We start from the raw sequence: 23,567 nt of genomic DNA on the forward strand, positions 1-23,567 counted from the left end.
TTTAAGCTGCTAATGAATTATTGTTAACTTCTTACATTACTGGTATTTAAACTTTTGTGGTTTCCTATGTCTTATGTTAATGGAAAATCTTTTTAAGATAAAAATGTATTTTTGTATTCTTTTTACTTAAAGTAGTCAGAAATAGAAGTACCCAACACAAAATGCAGTATTATGTTGTGAAAAAAACAAAAGGGCACCCAGGTACCATTTCAGATGAATTTTAGCTCCTGCTTAACAGTTTAAGAAACTGAAGTTGCCGTTGTCCGGGTCCAGCAGCTGTTGGTAGCGCTCATATTTATGAATATCTAGACTGTAGCACAAACACAACACCAGTATGTAAACACTGGAGACCCCATGGAAACCATTGAGCCTGGGAAAGGGAGAATTGATATAAGTAGGCAACACAAGGCCAAAAATGGCTATTGTTGTTTAAAAATACACAAGCGTGCGCACACAGTTTGGTTAGTGGACTACAGTGATATAATTAAGAAGACCCGACCCGGGGCTCTTTTGTTCTTGCTTGTTTGCCTTAAGTGACAAATAACCCGAGCGAGCTGGGTCACCCAATACCTCTCAGTGCCCCGAGGCTCTCTGCTCTGCTGTTGAGTAAACAACATTTAGCGGGACTACACTGTATGACTATAGACTGTATTACAACATTGGTGCCATCCTCACAGACAATTATTGTTCTTCCTGCATGCGTGACACAGTGTGCGTGTCTGCCTCTGTGTGTGTGTTTGCCCCCTCTTCACATACAATAATTGTTTTCAAGTGAATATGCGTGTTTGCTTAGGTTGTGTTTGTGCACAAGCCTGTGTACATGAATTGCCTCAGTCTTTTGTTCACTTGGGTTTCAATATGAGGCTGTGTGCTACACCAATGTAAAGCAGTCAAACAGAACAATAACTGTGTGCATGTAAGGTGACATTAACAGGGACGTGCCTCGCTGTAATTAGAATATTTGATTCTTCTGAAATGGCTGTATGCCTGTTCGCCCACACTACACACGCTTCACTGACTGGCAGGCTTCACCCAAAACCACAATCTAATTGACTCATTATTGTGAAGTGAGAGCGAGAAAACACAACGGCACAATGGCTTAATCACTGCGTGCTGGCAAAACATATCCTTGTTCAGCCTTGCACTGATCAAGTTGGGTTATTAATTTCGGTAATTTGCATAATGAGAGTATGATGTGCGTATGGCTGTTCTTCTCACCTCCTTCTCATCCTCCTGCTCCTTTTTCATCCGTTCCTGGCGAACCTGCTCGGCCTCTTCCTTCTCTTGGGCTTCTCTCTGAACAAAGAAAAAGAATGAATTGATTAAATGGGCCCCAACGACAGGTACTATGTTTCCCACTGGATGTCAAGTTTCCTCTGAATAATTGTTACAGATATCTATGTAGATATCAATATTAGTTTTTTAGACACTCAATTATCTAAATCTAGTAAAAGCTAATGATATGACACAAAATCTGAGAAAAGTAGGAAAATCCAGGCATTTGTAAAGCTGGAATGAGTGTTAATTTCCTTGAGATAGGATTTTAATGATTATTTAATTATCCTGAACTTTGCCCTATAATTTTGCATCAAGTGATTCATCTATGAAACGAGTAACAGTTTCAGCGCTAGCTCATTGCATTTCATTAATATACCTTTTGTGCTATAGAGCATTAAACCCTGAAAACAACAGCAGCACCACCAAGGTCTTTAACTTTTGTTAGCAACACAAATTATTTAAAATTGTACAATAAGAAAAAGGAGGTGGTGCCTTTTTAAGAAACAATGTAAAATCGGCGTAGAAGTGGTGCTTATTTAACCTGTACATTAAATGTATTATTATTTCCCCGTTAGTTGGGGAGCAGCAGCTTTTATTCCCGGGTCCCACTACAACACAATATTCTATACATGCCAGCTCATAATCACAAAACATGACGTACATGATGTACACGTGCGGGCTAGAATACCACAACTAACTCGGAGCGCATTCATTCAAGTAGCTAATTTGTTTCATTTTTCAAAATACCTTTTTACGGTCAGCCTCTAAAGACACACGGTAGGCCTCGTCCTGTTCTCTCTTCACCGTTTCTCTTGCCTCACGCTCGTCCTGGGCAGAGACGGGGAGAAAGAAAGTGTTTTTTCCATTAACTAACAACATAATAAAAGGACACACAAGGACAAAACATCTAAGCGGAGGCGCAGGGGTGTGGGAGCCAGAGAGAGAGAGAGAGAGAGAGAGAGAGCCAAGCAAAAGAAAATGCAGCATGTCAAATGTGGTAACGTACAAACACCAGGTATGAAAGAGTAGCACCAGAGGGGAGTCATTGTGACCGTGCTGTCATTTACCAGACCCCGAGTCTCTTTTATGTTTCCTCATCTCAGTTTCACCGTCCCTTTCTCTTTCATTCACTTTGCCTCTCTCTTCCTGTTTGTACAGAGGGAAGGGGACAGGCGGCCCTTCTCTTTCTACCTGCTGTGGCTACAAAGTGTTTTATAAAGACCGGGACTAAATACGAGCGTCCATTGTGTTAACAGTGCACGGCCATTAGTTTTCCATTTTCTGAAGGCCCATGCTGTGTGCCAGCCCGGATATGGCAAAGGAAGCTTATTGTGATGGTCAGAGGGCTACTGTGCAGCTAAGCAGTGGCTAAGCAAAAGGACAGTGTGTATTGTTGCATTCAAACAGAAAATGCAAAGGATACATTTGTGCTTTTGGCCCGCATAATAGATGGACATTGAAAGGAAACTGTAAAAGAATGGCAGAGAGGGACAAAAGCATCAAAAGTGGCCACCTTCAATAGACTGGCCCCGAGTCACGCAAACATGGCACACAATAGATCACGTTTGATACCCATCTTGTACTGTTGTAATGTGTTTTCAAATGCACCATCTGCCTAAAATGACCTAATGCGCATGAGAAGCGTGACGTGAAACATTAACCTACCATGTATCTGCTCAAAAACAATGTGATGTAAAGATCTTATCGTTGGAGGCTTTTCTACATCTATATATATATATATATTGGCTACTCGTCAAGTTGGCTACACACGGTGCTAATAAACTCCTATTTCAGTGGCCAGAAGTCAGAAATGCAAGCTGTCACACATGTAATGTTTGCTCACATAAGAAATTTAATTTAACACTTATCTGCTGTTGCCTGTGTCGCTTAGAGCTACTTTAATTGGGGCAAATTGTTTATGTAATTTGTTTTTGGACAGCACTGTGACTCTGTGGCTCACTGACAATTCACAGCAAGACGGCCAAGAATAAACCTCAGCTTAGGTCTTTTCTGTGGACCTTGCGTGCTCCTCTGATGTTGAGTTATATTTCCCCCGGGTGCTTCAGTTTCCTCTAATACCAAAAGATATGCATGTTCGGTGCTCTTGACCATTGCTGAACATTGGTTAGTTTTGGCTGCTCATCACATGAAATGCATGTGAAGTGACCTGAGCCGAAAATAGCCTGTGACGCCGACCACAAAACCTGCAGTGAGACATCTGTTACTAACTACTAAGCTAAAACACAGACAACCATAGGAATGACTGGCAAGTCAGAAAGGTTGGTTGAAGGCACAATGTGGCTGTCCAGCTGCTCCATTTCCAGACCGACACAAAAGTCACTGTCAAAGTGGAATGTCTGGGTTGGGTGGATGTCTGTGTTCGTGTCTGAGTTTGTCTTTGGAAAGGTGAGGTGGGAAAAAAAAAAAGGAGGAAAACTGAAAGAAGAAAGAAGGAAGGGAGAGGGGGAAATTCGACAATGCCTCAGAGCTGCTACAGTGAAGCTGGGATTAGTCCAGAGTCAAGGCTGACTTCACCTTGGAGATGGGATAGGTCCTGTCAGATACAGGATATACTAAAATCCTGTGGTTATTGGTACTAATCACACTGGAACATTATGCTTTCATCATCAATTATACTCTCTACGCTGTCTTTTTGACATTTTCACAAGCCGTTTCCTTCTGACAGGCCACACCTGGGTAATTATCACACTATAATACCTTTCAGAACAGCTTTACTAAACTCTTGTACAATGGCCAAGCCAGTTGTTGCAATTATTATATAAAGAAGTGATGACAGCACAGTAATTACTTTGCGCAGATGCCATAAAAAAAAAAGAGAAAAATCAGTTCGTAAGAAATAGAAACTTGCACAATCATTTTCAAAATCATCCTGTGGTCAAATATGGAGGGCATCATTAGATGACATAACGAGCATGTGTGCTATTATATTAAAACAAATACAAAATATAGTTTCAATATTCCTAACCATTACTTAATGAGGTCAACATACAATGTAAGCTAGTCAACCAAATCAGTAGTGAAAGATTTCATGGACAGTCGGCTTAAATTCATCAGCCAGGTCCTCATTTAAATGTAAGTTGGACTGTTTAATTTCTGCAAAGTTCTTGTCTGACAGCTTGAGTTTAGACAACATTTACCATTATAGAACATTAGTTTATGTTAATTATAGTATTATTATAGTATTGACAAAAGCATCCTTTTAGTATCAGTACTCTAAGTTGCTAATACTGAAAAATATCAAACGATACAAAGAGTGAAGCAACAGTACGCATCATGATTCACCGTCTGATCTGACACATGGACATACTCTGAATACCTCTTGTCTCTTCTTGTCATTGTTGAAATTTTGATGTGTGACAATCCAAATGAGGCCAGAGTATTGTAGCAATAAGAAAAATAAGTCTAACCCTCAGGGGTGTGTGTGTGTGTGTGTTTGCGTGCAACAGCCACTGTTCCCATAACTGAAATGCTATGACTATCACATTAGCATTGTTGGAGAGGCTGTTTAGTTGATTGACTGTTCAACTGTTAATATGGTGTGACATCTGTCATATACGTAGATACAGTAGTTAAAAAAGAGGCACAACAACGTTAGTGAGAGTGTGGGAAGAAGAAAGACACAATACACAGAGCAAAACATGTGTGACCTGTAGATAGAAGAACAGGCTCTTATTAAAGGATCACACATCTTAACTACATGAATTTCTGTACATCTTAATTTAAAACACTTGTTACTCTACAATGATCCTGTATATTCCGTTTTGTTGCTAATTTCTAAAACTCGGACAATAAGTTATTAAAAATGAAAGAGCAAAAATAGAGCTTGAGAGGATTACTCTGGAAGTCCGTTGACTGAAAACCTGTCTGGACAAACACGCACAGAGTGTCATTCATTCTCTTGTTTGATGTCACTGAGTAAACACATCAGTAAATGGTGAAGAGGGTCAGGTGAAAGTATTTGACAATGAGGTGACCTCCTTGTCATACTGTCCCAGATTCCTGTTTGTGACATGAAAAGACTCCCACCACTGTTCCCTCACTTGTCTGTATGGAGTGTATCCCTCAATGGTGTTTGAACACTTTCTATTGGAGTAAAAGTGGCAGTCGACAGACGCAAAGCAGCACAGTGAGTCTGGGTCCCCGTCCCTATTCAAAGACTGTAGTTGGTACATTAAGCTAGAACTAAAGGGGACTGAGGTGAAAAGGTTAAGTATTCTCTGCTTGTCATTACAAGAATGCCACAGTTTAACAATGCCGACTGATTTGTTTCATCATGTTGTGGTTTATCTCTTCAGAAGAATTTAAAAAGACTCAAATGTGGCCACCGGGGCCTTTGAATGTGGCTATAGTCATAGGCTAAATTTAAGCAAATTAAGGTAAAAAAAGGTTTGATTTGTAACTGGAATACAAATACACAGCAGAGACCCTGAAGTCTTTATTAAAGTCTTCATATACATACGGGTAGAAACATGAAATTAGACCTCTTCATTAAACTCATCCTAAGCATTTTAGGAGCAGAGGGTTGCTGTTAAGCATTCAGGGTTCAGTGTCTCGCTCAAGGACACTTGGATATGCGTCCAGTAGGAGCCGGGGATCGGAACGCCTCCCTTCTGGTTAAAGAACGACCCGCTCGGCTCACTGAGCCACAGCCGCCCTGAAGATCATTTAACCCTCATCCTACCAGCTGGGGTCCAAGCACACCCCACAGGTATACTTCCTGTCATATCTTACAGGTGCTTTATTCTATCAGTCAAAACCTGCTACTAATTGCAGCTACGAGGTAAAATAGAATAGATGAATAAAATGTTTGTTACGGCGGGTCCTACTTTAAAGTACCACACACTGTCAGGGGGGGCAGAGGCTCTCTGTCAGACGTTTTGAAGGAGACAGGCAAAGATGCAGCAGAGACACATTTCCTCGTGTGCTTTGTCTATTTTCTTTATATAAAATAAATAAATAGTAAATTAATCAGTGTTTTTTCTTCAGGTAACTACTACTACTTAACATTCGGAGCCTGACATTTGTGTTTCACTGTCACAGGCACCCTTGTTGCCCTCAAACCGTACCTCATCTTTGATGTCCTCTTGTTGTTGTGCTGTGAAGATCTCCATTGCTCCCATTAACCTCATCATCAGCTCGTCCACTGTCGTATTGCCTGAAAATAAAAACGGTGTGTAACTTAATCTTTGTGTTCTCACATAAATTACAGACAGTAGATGATATCAAAATATGAATAGAGTTGTAATCACCTTGAATAACATTTAGAACTTCATTGGATGTGCGTTTGCCCATGACTATAAGGAGCAGAGGGAACTGGTCTGTCTTGTATGTCCGTATAGTCTGTGTCACCACGCTGCCAAAGTGCCTCGTACACATGGTGAGTAGTCTGGAACACAAAGAAATAATAATCCAGTTCAAATGAATCCTTTTATTCGATTAAATTCATTTTTCATGGAATTGAACACATATTTCAGAACCTGTAATTTAAAGGAAAATACATAGACCATAAATCAGACACTTAAAATACACATGCATGTCCAAACAAACATTTTTACAACGTATGGAAAAGGAAGAGCATACACACAACTCGTGGCATGAAGGAACTTTAAAGCCAATTCTGCATTTTCTTATTCCATCAGACTGACATGCTATCTCAATTGGAACCGTAGATGAATTAGTATTCCTCACCAGACACCCAGAATTGATAGGGCAAGAGAGGATTTCTTATTCCATTACAAAGACAGAACTTTTTAAATTAACATTTCAGAGAGGGAAAAGGGTAGCAGGCAGCCGGGGCGCCGCCAAGCTCCCTGTAAATGTCATAATATTAATGAATGGCTATAGACTGAATGCAAATATAGATTAGCTTTTTCTCCCGCCTTTTAATAAGATCTACTTTAATAACTGGTTGGTAAAATAGAGAAGTAATGGAATGGATGGAGGGACAGCGGGTCAGAGGAAGAAGATAGATGCGAGGTATGCTGTCTGAGGGGGGGGGGGGGGGAACTCATTAAAATATGAAGCCAAAGCGGAGGGAGCTACTTGCAGACTTCTCAAACTGTGAAATATAGTACTTGGGTTCATTGTGGTGCTTTTGAAAGTAATAATCGTACAAATACGGGCTGAAAATATGGATGATAGAAAAATGGAAGACCAGTGAAAAGATACAACCACAGAGCTCAAAGCAGATATTTTAGGAATATGACTCAAACACTTTTTTTAAAATGTTGAACTTTGAGTGACCCACGTCTTGCAATGAAAAAGTTGGGGACCCTAAATCCTACTGATCATTTTGTCCTGACACTTGTCCCTGTTCAGACCTCGACCCGGGCCGACCATAACAATAGCCGAGAAAGAAACTCTAACCTGTAATGAAAGGCCAGGGAACAATGGACGCTAACTTGAAGGGTAACCCAATCTTAAATCTCCCATCAAACACAAGCCAACCTGCTTTGGTTTCTATCTCAAAAATAAGGAAGTCAGTCCACCACACAAAAAAAGAAAAATCATCACCACAACATAAAAACTACTCGGCCTGTAAACACAAACCTGTACATGTATCCACTGGAATAATGACAGAAATGCTATAACCAAGATATGAAGCACTTATGAATCCACCTATAGAACAAGTATGGACACAACACAGAGGGCTGGAGGAAGTCAAGCTACTGCAGAAACCGAGGTGAACAGTTCAGCACGGCCTCATCCAGCCATAACATAACATGGCAAAGAATGCGGCCTTTAAAATCCTTCAGGGGTAACTAAATGTAGAGGAAACACCTGCACGGGACATGCAACGAACTGCTCCGATGCTTAATGTGATTGACAGCTTCTAAATTTGTCACCAATCCAATCTCCATCTCTCACCCGGACAGCTAAAATAGTTAATGTTTCCCTGGACTGTCACATCGCATTTCTTCTCATCAAAGTGGTGCGTGAAGATGCGAGTGGACTGGTTAGACCTGACATTCGCTCCGCTGAGCAGCTGATGAGTCAGGCCAGTACAGTAGCACTGCAGGGAATGTTTTTGCCAGCCACCTGTACGGGAGAATGTCTGGGAACCGGATGCTCTGATTGCTCACTGTGTCAATCACACTTTGTTTCAGAGCAAACGTGGACAAGTTTTGATTTGAAAATGACATTTTGTTCTCCCTCTCGAACCAGTTATGTCTTCAGGAAGGAGGATTTCAAGAGGAGAAGTCAAGTGTACACAACAGGTCTTGCATGCTGGTTTGTGCTCTTAGCGGTTAAGACACCAACTTACACACAAAGGTCATTAACAATAACAAGAACAGCTGGGTTTTTGAGTCATTGTACACTGTCATATTATTGTGGCAGGCCCTTGTATGTGGGTTGACTGTCCCAATCTCTACAAAAGAAATAGCAAGACAATAAAGTCATTTCAGTTTCCAATTTAGAGCTGCGCCTTAGACAGATATGTGAGCATTAAGTTAAATGTGTAATAGATTTGAGGACACATGACCCACACGGATAAAAAAAAAGATCTACTTTAAGTGTGTTTATCTACTTATAGTTTCAATATTTGCCATGTGCAATGACAATACAGCTACGATATATCAGATTAATTTCCCATGGGTGACAATTACACTGGCCTCCAATCAGCAGAACTGCATTTATGCATAATTAATCATTTAACTGGGAGGCCTGTGAGAATAGAGGGAGCGCAGCAACGGGCACATTCCAATATCAGCAGGTTCAACTCACACTCGCACACAATCGGGATACCTTTCTAACAGCCTGTGTGATTGATGCCAATCACCAGTCACTTTGGATCAACCAGAGAGCGTGAGAATACGGGGAAGTGTGTGCGAGTGTGTGTGGGTGTGAGCACATGTGCATGCATGCGTTAGCAGCAAAGCTGTGACTAGCTGTGTGTGATGAAAAGCTCCAGATGTTGCCTGCCTTTTAATGTGCAATAAAAAGGCTCAGCTGGGGCAAAAAGCAAAGGCGGCCAATGGGAGAGAAAGGAGAGTGGAATGAAGGAAGGAGGGACATTTCCTTAAAAGAAATAATGGAGGGGTGAGGTCAGGGCGAGTGTTTTTTTTTTTAAATGGCTGCTACCAGAGGGCAGGCTTAACTCTGGAGGTTCTGGGGAGCGGGAGAGGGTCGAGGTAGCGGGATAAAGAGAAGGGAAATAAAGAGAGATGGAAGGATCAGGAAGGGAAAGATGTAGCAGAAACACGAGGGTAAGTAGGAGAGAACCCTGAGCACAACGGTAATGAGCAAAACCAATCATACCCTCAGCAGGTCCACCTTTACCTCCAGCTCTCCACAGCTCAACACTTGAACCAACAGGGGATCTGATTGTCTATCACACGTCGCAGACTAAATTCATTATCAAATTTCTATTAAATTTACCATCCAGATAAAAATAGTAGCAGGGTAATAAACAGGTGTCGCACAGACCTGCCAGTTACACAACACACACACACACACACACACACACACACACACACACATTGCTGAAGCTGCACCAAAATGTGGACGTAAAAAGGAGAGATAGAGATGTTTGGACTCCGAGGGAGTCCTTCGTCTCCCACTGACCCTCTATTCAGACAGCTTAGTAAAGATTGCCCAATCAGGGGCCTCACCATGCAAACACAACGCCTTTTGTTAGCATGCAATCTCCGAGCTTCAAAAACAGAATGAGGCAGAGGAGAGAATGAGAGGACGGAGATGCAGGGTGTGAGCAATGGAGTGAGAGTTGAATGCCAGCAATTAAGGAGAGGTCCACACAAACGTGAATCGATTTGAAAACGCTGTTTATGTGTCAAATGAGGTTCCATCCACACTGACATTTTAGATCATTTTCTAAAAGCCCGCTGTTCACACCGACATGACAAAACACAGATCTCATCTTCAGTCTTTTGTAGGCTTAACATGTTGATAAATACATAACTGTAAGTGACGGGGTGGGGCAGGGCACTAATTAAAACTACATTAACCTCCTCTGATAGAAGTATCTAAAAACAATGGTACTAGAACAAGATAGTTACAGCTTCCTTAACAGGGTATTCTGGCAGTTTGCAGAGCTTTCTCCACACAATCAAGCTCCTCTCCTACTCAAATGCATTCAATATCCCTCTTTATTAGCTACAACTCAGTATGCAAACAGTCCTGTCCTCCAGACAGTAAGTCACACATAAATAAAACATAAGGATTAAACATGCAGTCGGGGCTTAGAGGCTCCATCATTGCTCTTCTTTAACTTTACAGTTGGAGATTGCAATACTAAACATGGTTCCGATAGGCGCCAGGATCTCGGAGGGGTCCAGAGAATTAAATAGTTAAAGGGCAATTCAATTCTTTAAACAACCTGGGTCTTACAGTTTTTGGTCATCATTTCGATTCATTCAAAACAGTTTTCTCACTATAGATTCAGGATGAGACTCAGACACCAGGGAATAGAGTAGAATAAATACCACTGGCTTTAAAACAGAATCCGTGTGATATTGCAATTTGAGGTATGGGCAATCATTTAGCTCAGAAAATCGACTTTGTTCCCGGAAAAAAATGACGGCGCTGTGGTGCAGCGTGATATTCGTGTTTTATGTGAAAGTACTCATGCCAAAAAAAATATATTAATGTGCGAATTAATCGCACTACAAGAAACACCCCCGGGTGTGTAAAGGCCTTTAAACTCTTAAAACTATCTGGTTCAAGAGACTTAGCAACAGGGGCTGACACAATAACAGGAATATGTGACACTACCATGCAATCCAATACTACAGCACAACAAATTGCAGCTGTAAAATATTCGTAAAAATGAATCCATTTCACTTGTCTGGCAACAAAAGTTAAAGCTAATAAGTGTCACAAAAATAGTATTTTAAGGCCAAACTATTGTACTTACTTATAGTTTATTTTACAGGGTATTCCTACTTTTGTGTCCACCCCATGTAGGTGTCCCAAATAAAATGAATAGTGTATTTTCATTTTGGTCGAAATGTAAGAAATTCTAAGCAATATGGTTTAACGTGTTTAGGGTGAGAAATAATTCTTTTTTAAGAAGTCATATACATGTAGTAAACAAAAGAATGAATTGAACTTGTGTCTTTATTCATATCACAACTGAAAAACTGCGTAAAGCCAGCGAGATACACAAGAGATAAGGGAACAAAACAACATGCGTAACCGATAAATCCTGCAGCTCTATGCCTAGCAAGAAAATAATCAAACTGTGATACCTGGCTTTGTTAGCTTCTTTAGTGACATCCCAGGCCCATGTGATGAAGTTCTGGCTCAGGTAGGAGACAATGGAGTCAGCGCACATCATTTGGGAGCAGAAGACGTTGCTGAGGACACTGTCATCATTGTGGAGGTAGATGGCCAGCAGCTTTCTCTGTGGAGAGGGGAAGAACAGAACAGAGGAAAATAAGAGTTTGAGGTAAGAAAAGAAAAGATGCGAGCAAAAATGCACAACTGATTCTCTCCGGACAATTTTTTTGCTGAAGTGAAACAGATTTGAAATGATAAATTCTGAAAGAAATCTATGGCTCGCAGATCTGTGCTGCTCTGCAGTGTGAGATCTGACAGCCACAAGTGGGTGCCTCATCACTGCCGAGACATTTCCACATTACATGACCATGAAGTGACACGAGGGAGCACCGGGTGCAGAGCCAGCATGACTTCTGCAGACCACAGCAAGGCCACAACTGGCAAAACAGCAAATACCACACAAAATCAAATGGAGAGCGGTGTAAATAAAACTCTCGAAAGAAGATATGGAGAAAACAAAACAGACAAATCACTCTATTTATTTTACACCAAATGCCAGCAGCCTGTTCAGGTTAGTAGCGTCAGGGCCAGACAATATTGACGAAGCTCCAAATCCAAGGATATTGACACCATCATATAAGCCTGGCAGATTCTCCCTACTGACAATCTAATTAAAAAACAAACACACCCACAAACATAAAAGGTTCCAGGGGACAATGTTGGAAATAATGCTCTCTAAATTACATGTCACTTCTCTTGCTATATACGAACAAATAAGAAAAACTCTCTCAGTCTCCGCTGAGTTCATTTTTAACCATGGCTGCGGAGGGGGAGTCAAAAGGTCTGTTTCTCAGGAGCAGTAATCTAGGCTACGTACGCCAAAAAGCAAAAAAAAAAAAATCTACACAGGGCGTAAAAACGTGAAGGGAAGTGAAAGGAGAAGTTGTGCTATACTGTGGCCTGTGTAGAATAGGAATGGGAGAGCACTGCTGTGTTTGCTCAACGATTAGTGCTTTAGAATAATCTCCAGGGCTCCTAGAGAGAAGGAGCTGGGGACTCATTCATTGGGCCGATTCAACGGCCTGAAAAGATTAAACACTCATGCTGAGAAGACAAGCAAATTCAGTCTTGAGAGAGGAATGAGTGCGAGGGGAGGGAGAGTCTTACAACATGAAAAAAAAACCCAGATACACGCTCAAACACAGACGTCCTAACACACATGCGCAGATGCACAAACCTTACTGTGTGGTGAAGGACTCACACTCACACACATGCATGCTCAATTAGAGCAAGTGTAAAGACTAATCAAAGTGGGCATTTTCGCCAACTGAACTCCTTCATCTTAGTTAAACTGTCCATACCCCTCTGTTCCCTCTCCGCTTTCAAGTCAGATCTTTTGTATTGCCTGTCTGAGCAGGGAGGAGCAAATCCCTCCGTTCAGCTAAATTACTGGGTCCAACCTGAGCTAGATAGTGACCCCATAGCCCTTCCTCACACCTGCTCACCTAAATCTCAGCTTGCTTTGTGTGTGTGTGTGTGTGTGTGTGTGTGTGTGTGTGTGTGTGTGTGTGTGTGTGTGTGTGTGTGTGTGTGTGTGTGTGTGTGTGTGTGTGTGTGTGTGTGTGTGTGTGTGTGTGAGACGGAGACTAAAGATGCCACGCCATAAACAGTGTTCGCATTGAGTCAGCTTGAGCCTCTGACTTCATAATCAATGTTCCCCTACCGCTGAAGGTAGATTGGTAGTTGAGTTTCAGCCATTGCCACATTTAAAAGAAAATACAACATTTTTCATCCAGATGTAGGATTTATTTTCTCGCAAAACAAAACCTCATTTGATGGAACGGAATATTTTGTGTTGTATTATGGAGGTCCCTCTAAATGAGGCCTCTGGAGAGAGGAATATACTATTTACTGCACGGTACTGTAGCTACCACCCTGGGTTTTGGCTTCATCCCCGTGAATTTATCACCACAGGGAAGCCGAGAGGGACAGTACAGAGCCAACCGTAAAGTGCATTGAGTTGGCTTCCTTAACAGTTCAAAGAGTTGCTATTAGTCAGAAACATTGATATCTTTTTGCTTCAAATTATTCCTGTTCTTTGATTTAAGTGACCAAGCATCACAACACTTAATTCTAATGAATAATGAATTGGATGGAACTTACTTAAACACTTATAACAACAGTGTTGTGCAATATTTGAACTAAAAAGCTAAAATCATTAATAACATCCAGAGTTCTAACACTTTGAGTGTGAATTAAAATAGCAACTTAAACAGATAACACACACACACACGTTAGAATGACGCTCCGATATGTTTTAATGGATAATCCATGATTATCCATACATTAACTTTACAAAGACAGCAGGACATAGAGGCCACCTACACTGTTAACTGCACTGTTCAGACTCAATTATAACACAGACATGCTCACCTGCCAGACATCAATGTATATATGATTAGTAATAACAACATTTTGGGAAAGTCCCTGCCCTAAATTGTTCCACATTAGAATAAAGTTAATTATAGTTAAACAGTTAAAGTAGTTGTATTATAGTGAATTATATTTAGAAATGATTTTAAACAATTAGGAGAAGTCATAACCTTTCAGTATTAACTTTGAACTGTGATGACACTCCCCTAGAACCAATCATAATCAGGTATTCTCCACAGCCACAAAGGAATAATAGATTCATCTTTCTACAACACTTCCCAAAATATCCTTTCTGTCCACTGCTGATCAAATGATGCAAACTAAACAACAGGGCCTTCTGATGCTAAATTAAGATTAGCATTTTTACATGTAGGCTTGCTGTATTATAGGCTGCGTCTGAAATCATCCACGTTATTTACTTTTGGCTTTTTATTTGAGCGTCAAGCGAAAGAAACAGCTCCTATAGCACAATACTACTTATTGCAAAAAAAAACAACACACAATGCAACCAAACTAATCCCCCCCCCCCACTGTCATTCTAGCTGTGTGCCAGCTGTGGAGAGCACGCTGAGTTTAAGGTAAAGCTAATATTAATATAACTAAAACCCCAGATGATAGCTTGTCTCATATCGCTCTCCATACTACACTGTACGTGTCATACACTTTCAAATTATTATTATATTGGAAGCCTCTTCGTGGGAACTATAGTGCTCACGTTTTTCCTTACCGAGAGCTTATGGTTCAATCAAAAGGCCCGTCTACTGTGGATATTTGTATCGCATCAAAAAGAGGCTTTCAATCACAGGTACTACACGTTTAGCCGGGTTCAGAGGAGACCAGTGAGTGAGATACAGACATAAACAGAAAGGTATGGAGGGACGGAAGGACGGAGAAGTCCAGATAGTGATTGTCCTACAGATGGCCGTCTGGAAAAGCAAACACTTCAAAATGAATAGCTCAAATGACTGATCTAATGACCCTGAACACACAGCGGGAAAACACATTCAGATCGATGACCAACCACACAGGCGGCTCTCCACACCCTGCTGAAAACACATTACGCTGTTATGACAGAAACGGCACCGATTTCTGAACCGAACTGTGACTAAACTAACCGCAGACAGTATATATTAATACTTTAGTTTCCAGCACACTCTACATTGATTTAACCCATAATCCATCTATTTATGCGTTGAGAGTAATCATTTCAGGTGCAAACAATAAACCACGACTGAGCTTGGGATTTACAGTCCTAGATCTGATAGATATACGTGCACCTCTGTGCCACTCTGATTTACCAGCGCTCTCTCCTCTTGACTATGCAAGGCTATTGCTGGGTTTTTAAGCCGATACTCGGTGGTGATAAATCCATGAACTCCCCTCTCCGGCGAGGCTATGAATTTTGATGTCTTTGTGTGTGGCAGACAGGAGAGCGGAGCGGAGCGGGGTTAGAGTGATTAACCACTGCGTTGATGGGGATTTAGTGCGGATCTTGGTTAGTGATGGGTGGCCCATCTCTCTGTGCGCTCTGACTAACCACTGATCCCCAAGAGGGTTCAGCTCAGCTCAGCTCAGCTCTGCAGCCCAAAGCATTTTCATTAAGGATGGATTGAGTCTATCTCAACAGTCCCCCAACACACACCTTCAGAAACACTTCATCAAATGTAGTGTTTTGCTTAGTGATTAGCCTCTCCCAGGCTTTGAGAGAGTGAGACTGATTCCTCTGTTTATAAACCCACTGAACAGTCCCCCTTCAGTCAAATCTGCCCCATTCCAATATCCCCTTAATGAAGAAGGCTTTTTTTCCCCCTTCGATGGAGGACACAAAAAAACTAGATTCCTTTTCAAATGGAAGCGAAGAGCAAAGGATGGGACGGCTGGGTAGATGGAAGAAAGGGCGGTGTAGTCGCGCACATATGCTACTGTGTAATGAAACCGTCAAAAGCAGCATGTTTTGGCCTGTTGTCTAGGACGCTTGTGACAAAACAGGACAAACACAGAACAGATCAAATAGCTTCTGTTTTCATGCTAAATTCTTTGCACATATCCAGCTTTCCTAAAGCCATTCTAACCACAGCACAGTTGGCAGACTAAGTCAAGCTCACCCAGAATAAAACAAAATACAGTGAAAATGAATACTATTTCGCCCCATGCGCTGTGTAGAGCACAGTGGTACTTTACAGAGTGTGTGAGCACCGGGGAGACATCGGCCATATTGTGCTGGCTTAGGAGAGGAGATCAGCTGGGAAGCAGGCAGGAAGCCAAGCTTCTCTTTAGGCTTTTTATTTCTCTGTGTGTTTCACACTCTCCATCACCTACCCGTATCCTGCAATCTCTCATGTCTTTATTCCTCTCTTTGTTCCTCTGACTTTCACCGTTGGTACCATCCTCTCCCTTCAGACCACGTTCTCCGTTTTGTGGCCCCGGCTATCATCTATTCCACCCTCCCTCCCTCTCCGTGTGCCTGGTGATCTGAACCCCCCCTAACATCTTGCTGTGTCCTCACAGTCTAATAAGGCTGTAATCCACACAAGCTGTCAGTTGATACAAGCATCCTTAAAAGGACAAAAGCCAAAAAAACAAGCGGGGAAAGTGGACAGCTAAAAATAAAGCCTCAGCTGTCAGGGTGAAAGTTTTGACGAAATGATATCAATGTGGCTATAATGCCTTCCCCACACAGCATGACACAGGGGGTAGACAAATAACAGTAATTAAAAATACAGTATTAATGCCAACACACGGCAAATGAAGGTAATTTAAGGCTGCATGAAAAGTAGCAGTTTTGAAGTTAATGTCAATGATATGCCTGTTGGTTAAATTTGTCTTGTTCCTCTTTTTCCGTTCAGTTTGTGGTTGGCATACGCTGATATCATTTCTTTTCAGACTCTTTCACTCGCTCTATGAGTTCTGTGAGTCATGCAATCAATGACTCATTACCTCTTTTAGAAATACCACTAATTGGCATTGCGCCGAATATGACCAAAAGAGTTTCATCCTGGCTAAACGTTTACCACAATGCAATATTTCCAGATCAAAAAGTTGAATACATTTTTCCCCTCCATCTCAATGTTTAACAATCCAGGTAGCACATCGCTACAATGCAACAGGGTATTATTGTTATTAATGTGTTTGACTGACCACTGCACTGCAGTATGTTTCTGGTGTAACCACCACCAGACCTCGTCAGCAACATAGACTGACCGGTGAGTGCTGATAAGAACCAACGTCCCTGACAACGGACCCCATTCTCCATCATATTCCATCTTTACATTGTTTGTGTGTTTACCTAGCATAACTAATATACTCTACACACTAAGAAAGATTCATCTACAATTTACTGAAACCTGGACTGCAGACTAGGCATATACTGAAATTGGTCATAACACTGGCCACTGTGTCTTAAATTCCCACCAGCTCAGTGATGTAGGATCTCCCTTGACAGATGAATGAATGAATAATACCCTGCTCAGTCCTCCTCTGTGTTGTCTTAACACTTTAAAAAAATATAAAAATAAAGCAGGGGCGGTCTACACCAAGAAGGGATGACATCAGCGCTAAAAGGACAAGCCAACATCTGTAACATCAGTGCCTCGTATCTTACAAAGTAAAAATAAAAAGAGTTTGAAATATTAAATCGGAGAAGAACAATAGAATTCTGTTAACCATTATAGTTTTTTGATAGATAAAAAAACCCTCCTATGAGGCACCAAACAATCAGCTTACTTACATCTCTGGCTTTGCCATAGAAGGCCTCTTGAGACGCCGCCTCCAAAGTCCCAACGAAGAACATTGGGTGGGTCTCTCCATACCTAGAGGACACGCAGAACAGACAAACCATACACAAACACATTGTTACATGCCAGCCTTCTTTGAATTCAAATTCCTTCTAATCAAAAAGGAGAAGCACCTGACACTTAGCTCACCTTGAAGAAAATTCGGCAGTAAAGTGCTGTAAGGCATCAGCTTCGTTCTCACTATTCTCTGGCACTGTGAGGGGACAAAAATGATTTTATGGTCAAGCTTTGAGATGCACGTCGCTGGCATTTAATACAAAACCTGGAGCTGAAATCAAGCTGCTCCACTGTACTTACTCATAGGTGATTTCCGACAGGCGGTAGAAGAACCCATTCCAAACATCTCTGAATCGTCCACTCCAAACTCTGATGCATCCTCAAAATCATCCCCCTCGCTGTCGCTGACCATATGGACATCTGCACACTGTAAACACAAACAATTTGTGAATTTATGGACTCATTTCCACAGAAGTGATAGACGGAAGCATTTTGATACCACGTTTTATGCGTTGTGCCAAGAGGAGAAAGCAATCCACAGGAAAGAGTGTGTGTTTGTACCTCTTCTGTGGGTTCCTGGGAATTGGCTGGTGAGGACCTTCGGCAAACACTGAGGTGATGGCAAGGATAGCTGATGCCAGAGACAGCTAGCGTCATCTGAAGAGAGGGAACATAATGAAAGAGTGATTAACAAAGCAAGGCCCGATCTTAGACCAGATGTGATTACAAGTTGAGTTGAGTGCTGTGTGTTCATCAGGGGGAGTGAGTGATGGTCATTTCTACTCCTTACCAAAAACAGAAAAGCAAAAAATAAACTCACAACTGACTCTCAAGTTGTACATCACAGTACTACCATCTCAAATATCATGAGATCTTCCTAATAAGGGGAGATGCTTGATGAGGTTTCTGCACACCTGCAGTAGCGGTTAGTGCGATGGTGGTTTGTAGGAAGAGAACACCTGACTAATGAGCTCCCAAATCCAAAGCCAGGACGGTAAATGTCAGCGTTCAGCAGGGACTCATTACAGCTGGTTATTCCTGGATAAGACCCCAGGGGACATCAACAATACAGGCAAGGCTGTTGCAGGACAAAGTGCAAAAAACTAAAGATACTCGCTCGTAAAAAGTTGTGTGCCCGTTTTTAAGAGTAACTCCCATCATTTAACGACGTGGAACCAAAATACAACTTCAAACAAGTGGCCACTGAGGAGGAGGACAGGTAACAATCGAACCGTGACTAATAGAATGAATGTGGTGAAACTTGTCACAATAATGCAACAATATATTCACTGACGTACTAATTGTTTGGAGCAGAAAGCCCAGATGCAAATACTTTTCTGGGAGAGTGATCTTCAACACAACAGGGCTGGGTGTGATAAGAGGCAGAGAAGCTGCTCGTCCCCTGCAGAGGTCCTGTGATCTGCTCCATTGTCGGGTGCTAAGACACACAAAGAGCAGCTGGACATGGTTGAATCAGGAGACGATTACATGCAACGCCAATTGAGTCTGAAAAGGGCTACACAAGACCGCAGGGAGTGTCTCTCTCTCTCTCTCTCAGTCCGTCTCTCTTTAAAATAGAGCAGTTCCTCATGCTGGCCTCAGCTTCTATAGCAGGAGAGAACAGTGTAACCACTGGACCTTGTCAGCAACATGGACTTACTAGTGACTACTGCTGTGTACCTGGCACTGATAAGAACAAACATATTTGACAAAGTGCCACCCAGTCGATTATTTTCCATCTTTGCACACTATGTTATCTTTTTGAATGTTAGAGAGTAAGTTAGCCGTAGCCAAGAGACCAAAATATTTGCACAAAAGACATTTGGACAGTTGTGGCTGAGCTACATGCGTGACAAGGAGGCAACACTTATATCACAGAATCTATGCCCTTCATAACTCTCAGTCATATTGACGAAGCCCCTTGATTTGTCAAGTGTTCACTGGTTTAATTATAAACAGACATCCCGGTCAGATTTTTGTATCCATAAACGGTTTCTTAAACTATTTAAAAAATATATATACTTCACTATCACGATTTAGATTGTTATTGTGCGATATAAAATGACATATAAAATGACGGAGGGTGTTCTTAATAATGCCCTCCCCCGGGTTGCGTCCATGTTCTTTGGCCCTTATGATGTGGTTGTTCATACACATTGTTTTTTAAATCATATTAATTGTTTACATTAAGATTTTTTTTTTCTGAACTAAGATAATGAACCCTTCCCTAATCCCAAGGAGAGGAAGAACCATTTTACAATTTGTTGCAGCCATAAAAAAGTGAACTAGGGATATACGGATTATAATATTAACCACTGTGTCGGTAATTCCCAGCAGCTCAGTAACCAAGGAGAAGAAATGAGAAACACAGTCTCTCCCCTGACAGTTCGAGAATGAATAATATCCTGATGAGTGTTCCGCCACCATGTTGTCTTAAGCAAAGAAAAGTGCTCAAAAAAAGCAGTGGCTGGACTGCCATGCAATGTTGAAACTACACAAACAAAGAATGACATCACTGCTAAAGGGAAAAGCCAACAGTGAAATTCATAACAAATATGAAAAACATGTCGTTTCTCAGTGAATTAAAACCGTTCCTATGAGGCTTCACATAGTCAGTCAGCCCAGAAAGATTAACAAAAGGTGTACACAGAGAGTAGAAGATTGTATTTCTTGTGTATTACCAATTAGTAGCGAGTGTACTCTTGACACAGCGAGGACAGCTGAGTATCCCTGGAACACCTACGAAGAACACTTAACTGAATTGCCCCGTCTTTGCTCATGTAACTTAACTCTAACTAATTTAGTAGCCCGGTCCCGTTTATTAGATCACCGTGTTATTCATATTTTTCCAGAGAACTTCACAAAGTAATGGAACAAAAACATCATTACCCCAACAGTAAAAGTAAAGTAACTCAACAATTATTTTGTTGAACAAAAAAAAAAACGACGCCGACTTAAAGAGAAGCTATGGCTATTTGAGACATGATAGGTCTCAGGCCTGAGGGTTGAATTTGCACTGAGAGAGAGAGTTGTAGGTATTGAGCTGGACAAAGATATACGGGCCTTAAGGATGTGAAGGCATGGCCCCAAGTCTATTCTGCCCGTTCTCCAATCGAGTGGCAATCAAACGTGAGAATCTTAACAGCGGCTGCCGAGAGGATCCCCGTAAACCCTTTACCCCCACTACTCACAATGAGAGGCTTTCGTCTGAGGGCCTAATAAGTGTATAAATAAAGTTGATCACTTCCCCCGTCAAAGACAGCCTGGAGGGTTTGGGCTGACATGGATGCAAGGAGGGGAGGTGAAAAGGGAAAAAAAAATGAGTTGAGTGCCTCTCAATCCTCTTCCTCGCTTTGACCCCATGGCTTCTCCTGATGTTGAGGTACACAAGTGCAGCTTGGCGGCTCAGTGGTAAAACGTGGAAACAAGGCTGAAGCGCCGCAGGGCACGGGGGTTGGGGGGATGAGGTTAACCCCCCCAAATGACCCTCTCCCACATCTCCACACAAAGGAACGGGCTCCTCTTTTTTGGATTCTTTTAATTAACACTTGCACTGAGGCTCTAAGCATTCAGGGGCCGATACAGGGAAAGAATTTTCTCTCCCTTACCCCCTCCCTCCTTTCCCTCTTCCCTTCCAACCCTTTCTTCCCTTCTTTCTCTCCCTTCATTCTCTCTGTGTTTCATTTTTTTTTTCTTTTCTAGTGTAGGCAGTGTTTGGATTAGGTGTCTGGCTGTGAGTGTGAGATAATTACTACTGACAGCTGCACTGACGGCGACCACAACCACAGTACCACCTTACCCGACTTTCTCTTTGATGGGCCGAGGGAAGAACAGCAACAAAAGTGAGGGAGAGGAGGCAGTAAAGGCAAAGGAGACGGACAGAGGAGGAAGTACTGAGAACATGAGGGGAAAAATAATACAAGAACATTGATAGCCAAGAAAAAAAGAAGACAGGCCAGGTGTGCCTCACCCTTAACACCCATTGGTTTCCTTGTTCCGGGCTCCATTGAGCGAGCTGAAGATATGCCTCAGTGTGCGTAATGTATGTCCACACGCAGACAAATGCAAATACAGAGCCAGAGGCTAAGGTAGGCATAAATAAATGATTTTCTGGGAAACGTGAGCTTCACTGAACGCACACGAACAGTTAGAAGATATAGACAATAAGACTGACAGACTAACTTGGTGGTGAATGTCACCTGAAGGCAGCCAATCGCACAAGGGAGGGAGGGAGGGAGGGAGGGGGGGGCTCTGCCTGAGCTTACTGCTGAGCCCAGTTGCTATGGAAACCATGAGGCCCCCCCTCAATAAATCCCCAGTTTAATAGGCCCCTATCAGGTAGAGGAGGATTCCATTAATGCCAGCTGGGAAATGGAGGGAGGTGCTGGCCTACAAGGCCAGGTACCGCCGAGGCTCCGCAGCATTAATACATTAGCAAACACCATGAAACACTGCATAAATGTCAGCAATTACTGGCTGGAAGGAAGGGTGGGTGGTGGTGGAGGTTGAAGAGATGAGGGGATGTAATAAGGATGTCCCACTGGCTGTCAATCACTCCAACAGGAGTGGAGGAAAGACTGCCAATCAAAACAGCTCCAATGAGAGGAGGCCCGTCTGGAAACTCTCCGAGCTATATTGTTTTGGCGAAGAAATAGAAGAAGAGAAGGAGACGGAGGAAGCAGGGGAAGAGGCTCAATCAACGCATTTCAAACTACACAGGAAGTCAACGTCCTGTTGGCCTCTCAACATCGACTGTTGCCAAAACCTCTGTCGTCGTCATTTTCAGAACAACTTTGCGAAAGCCACGAGAATCGTGAGGATATTTGAGCTCGATCATGGTATTCGCAAATAATGTGTTTGTTTTAATCTACTTGGAGTCAAATTAATTCCATAAAGTTTGAAATACAGCAACGTTTTTTTTAGTTTTTCTTCTAACGGAGGGCTTTTCTAGTACTGTCAACACTGTTGTGATGCAGTAAACCCGATGACAATTAAAAGAAATGCTCAAACAAACACACACAAAAGAGACTGACAGTGTGATCCTCTACTTGGTTACTATGGCAAATACTACAAACTGTCTTGTAATGAATCTATGAGGAACAGTGGAATCATGGCAACCTAAAAAGTCAATTCAAGAAAAATGGAACTTGCTGACTGAGGCCGGTCAATGTGTCAGGTGTGCTTTGGCTTTGTCACACCTGAAATTGGAACAATGATTGATGATAGCTCAACGGGAGGAAGGTTTTCACATTAGCAGCCACTTTTCAGGGTTACAATGTAGGAGTTGATGAAGCAAATCAAAAGTATCGCTGCAGTTAATGTTGATGTGTTGTTTATATACAAATATATTAAACCAGGATGTGACTTATAGGTCAACACAATCTGCCTGCTAGTAATGAGCGTCACTCACGTTGCTACTGCTTCAACAACACTTTGTGCCACTTCCTTTGACGTTCAACTTCCGTGGTCTAACACGACATACAATAACACAGTGCACTGAATGAACTGATCTGTTGTCCAGCGCTACCTGAGCATTATCCATCCAGATCCAATTTCATCCCTCCATAATGATTCAGAGCACAATAAACAATGAAACACATTGAGTGGACGGTATCAGGGAGGGTGACGTAACACACCACTAGTTTCCCTGAAAGGTGTGAATTTCTTACGCTTCAACAATACATTCAAAACAAACAATGACACCACTCAAATATCTCTTACTTAGTACACAAGAACTGAGAAAGAGATACTCTGGACAAGTTGATCAATCAGATGAATTATAATAAAGAACATGTTTATGCTTCC

General features: G+C 41.9%; 1 protein-coding gene across 1 annotated transcript in view; it reads right to left on the reverse strand.

The window, feature by feature from the left end:
- The window catches only part of faf1 (Fas (TNFRSF6) associated factor 1), a 58,205-nt gene that overhangs the window by 10,520 nt on the left and 24,118 nt on the right, over positions 1-23,567 (reverse strand). The window contains exons 9-17 of the mRNA XM_079157877.1: positions 18,324-18,419; positions 18,063-18,189; positions 17,895-17,958; positions 17,699-17,780; positions 11,508-11,662; positions 6,549-6,685; positions 6,366-6,454; positions 2,026-2,106; positions 1,219-1,296 (exon numbers count right to left, since the gene is read on the reverse strand). Coding sequence (XP_079014003.1) covers positions 1,219-1,296; positions 2,026-2,106; positions 6,366-6,454; positions 6,549-6,685; positions 11,508-11,662; positions 17,699-17,780; positions 17,895-17,958; positions 18,063-18,189; positions 18,324-18,419 — 909 coding nt within the window. The remainder of the gene's footprint in view (positions 1-1,218; positions 1,297-2,025; positions 2,107-6,365; positions 6,455-6,548; positions 6,686-11,507; positions 11,663-17,698; positions 17,781-17,894; positions 17,959-18,062; positions 18,190-18,323; positions 18,420-23,567) is intronic.

The sequence above is a fragment of the Pholis gunnellus genome, assembly GCF_910591455.1.
Source record: "Pholis gunnellus genome assembly, chromosome: 4".
In the NCBI taxonomy this organism is placed as follows: domain Eukaryota; kingdom Metazoa; phylum Chordata; class Actinopteri; order Perciformes; family Pholidae; genus Pholis; species Pholis gunnellus.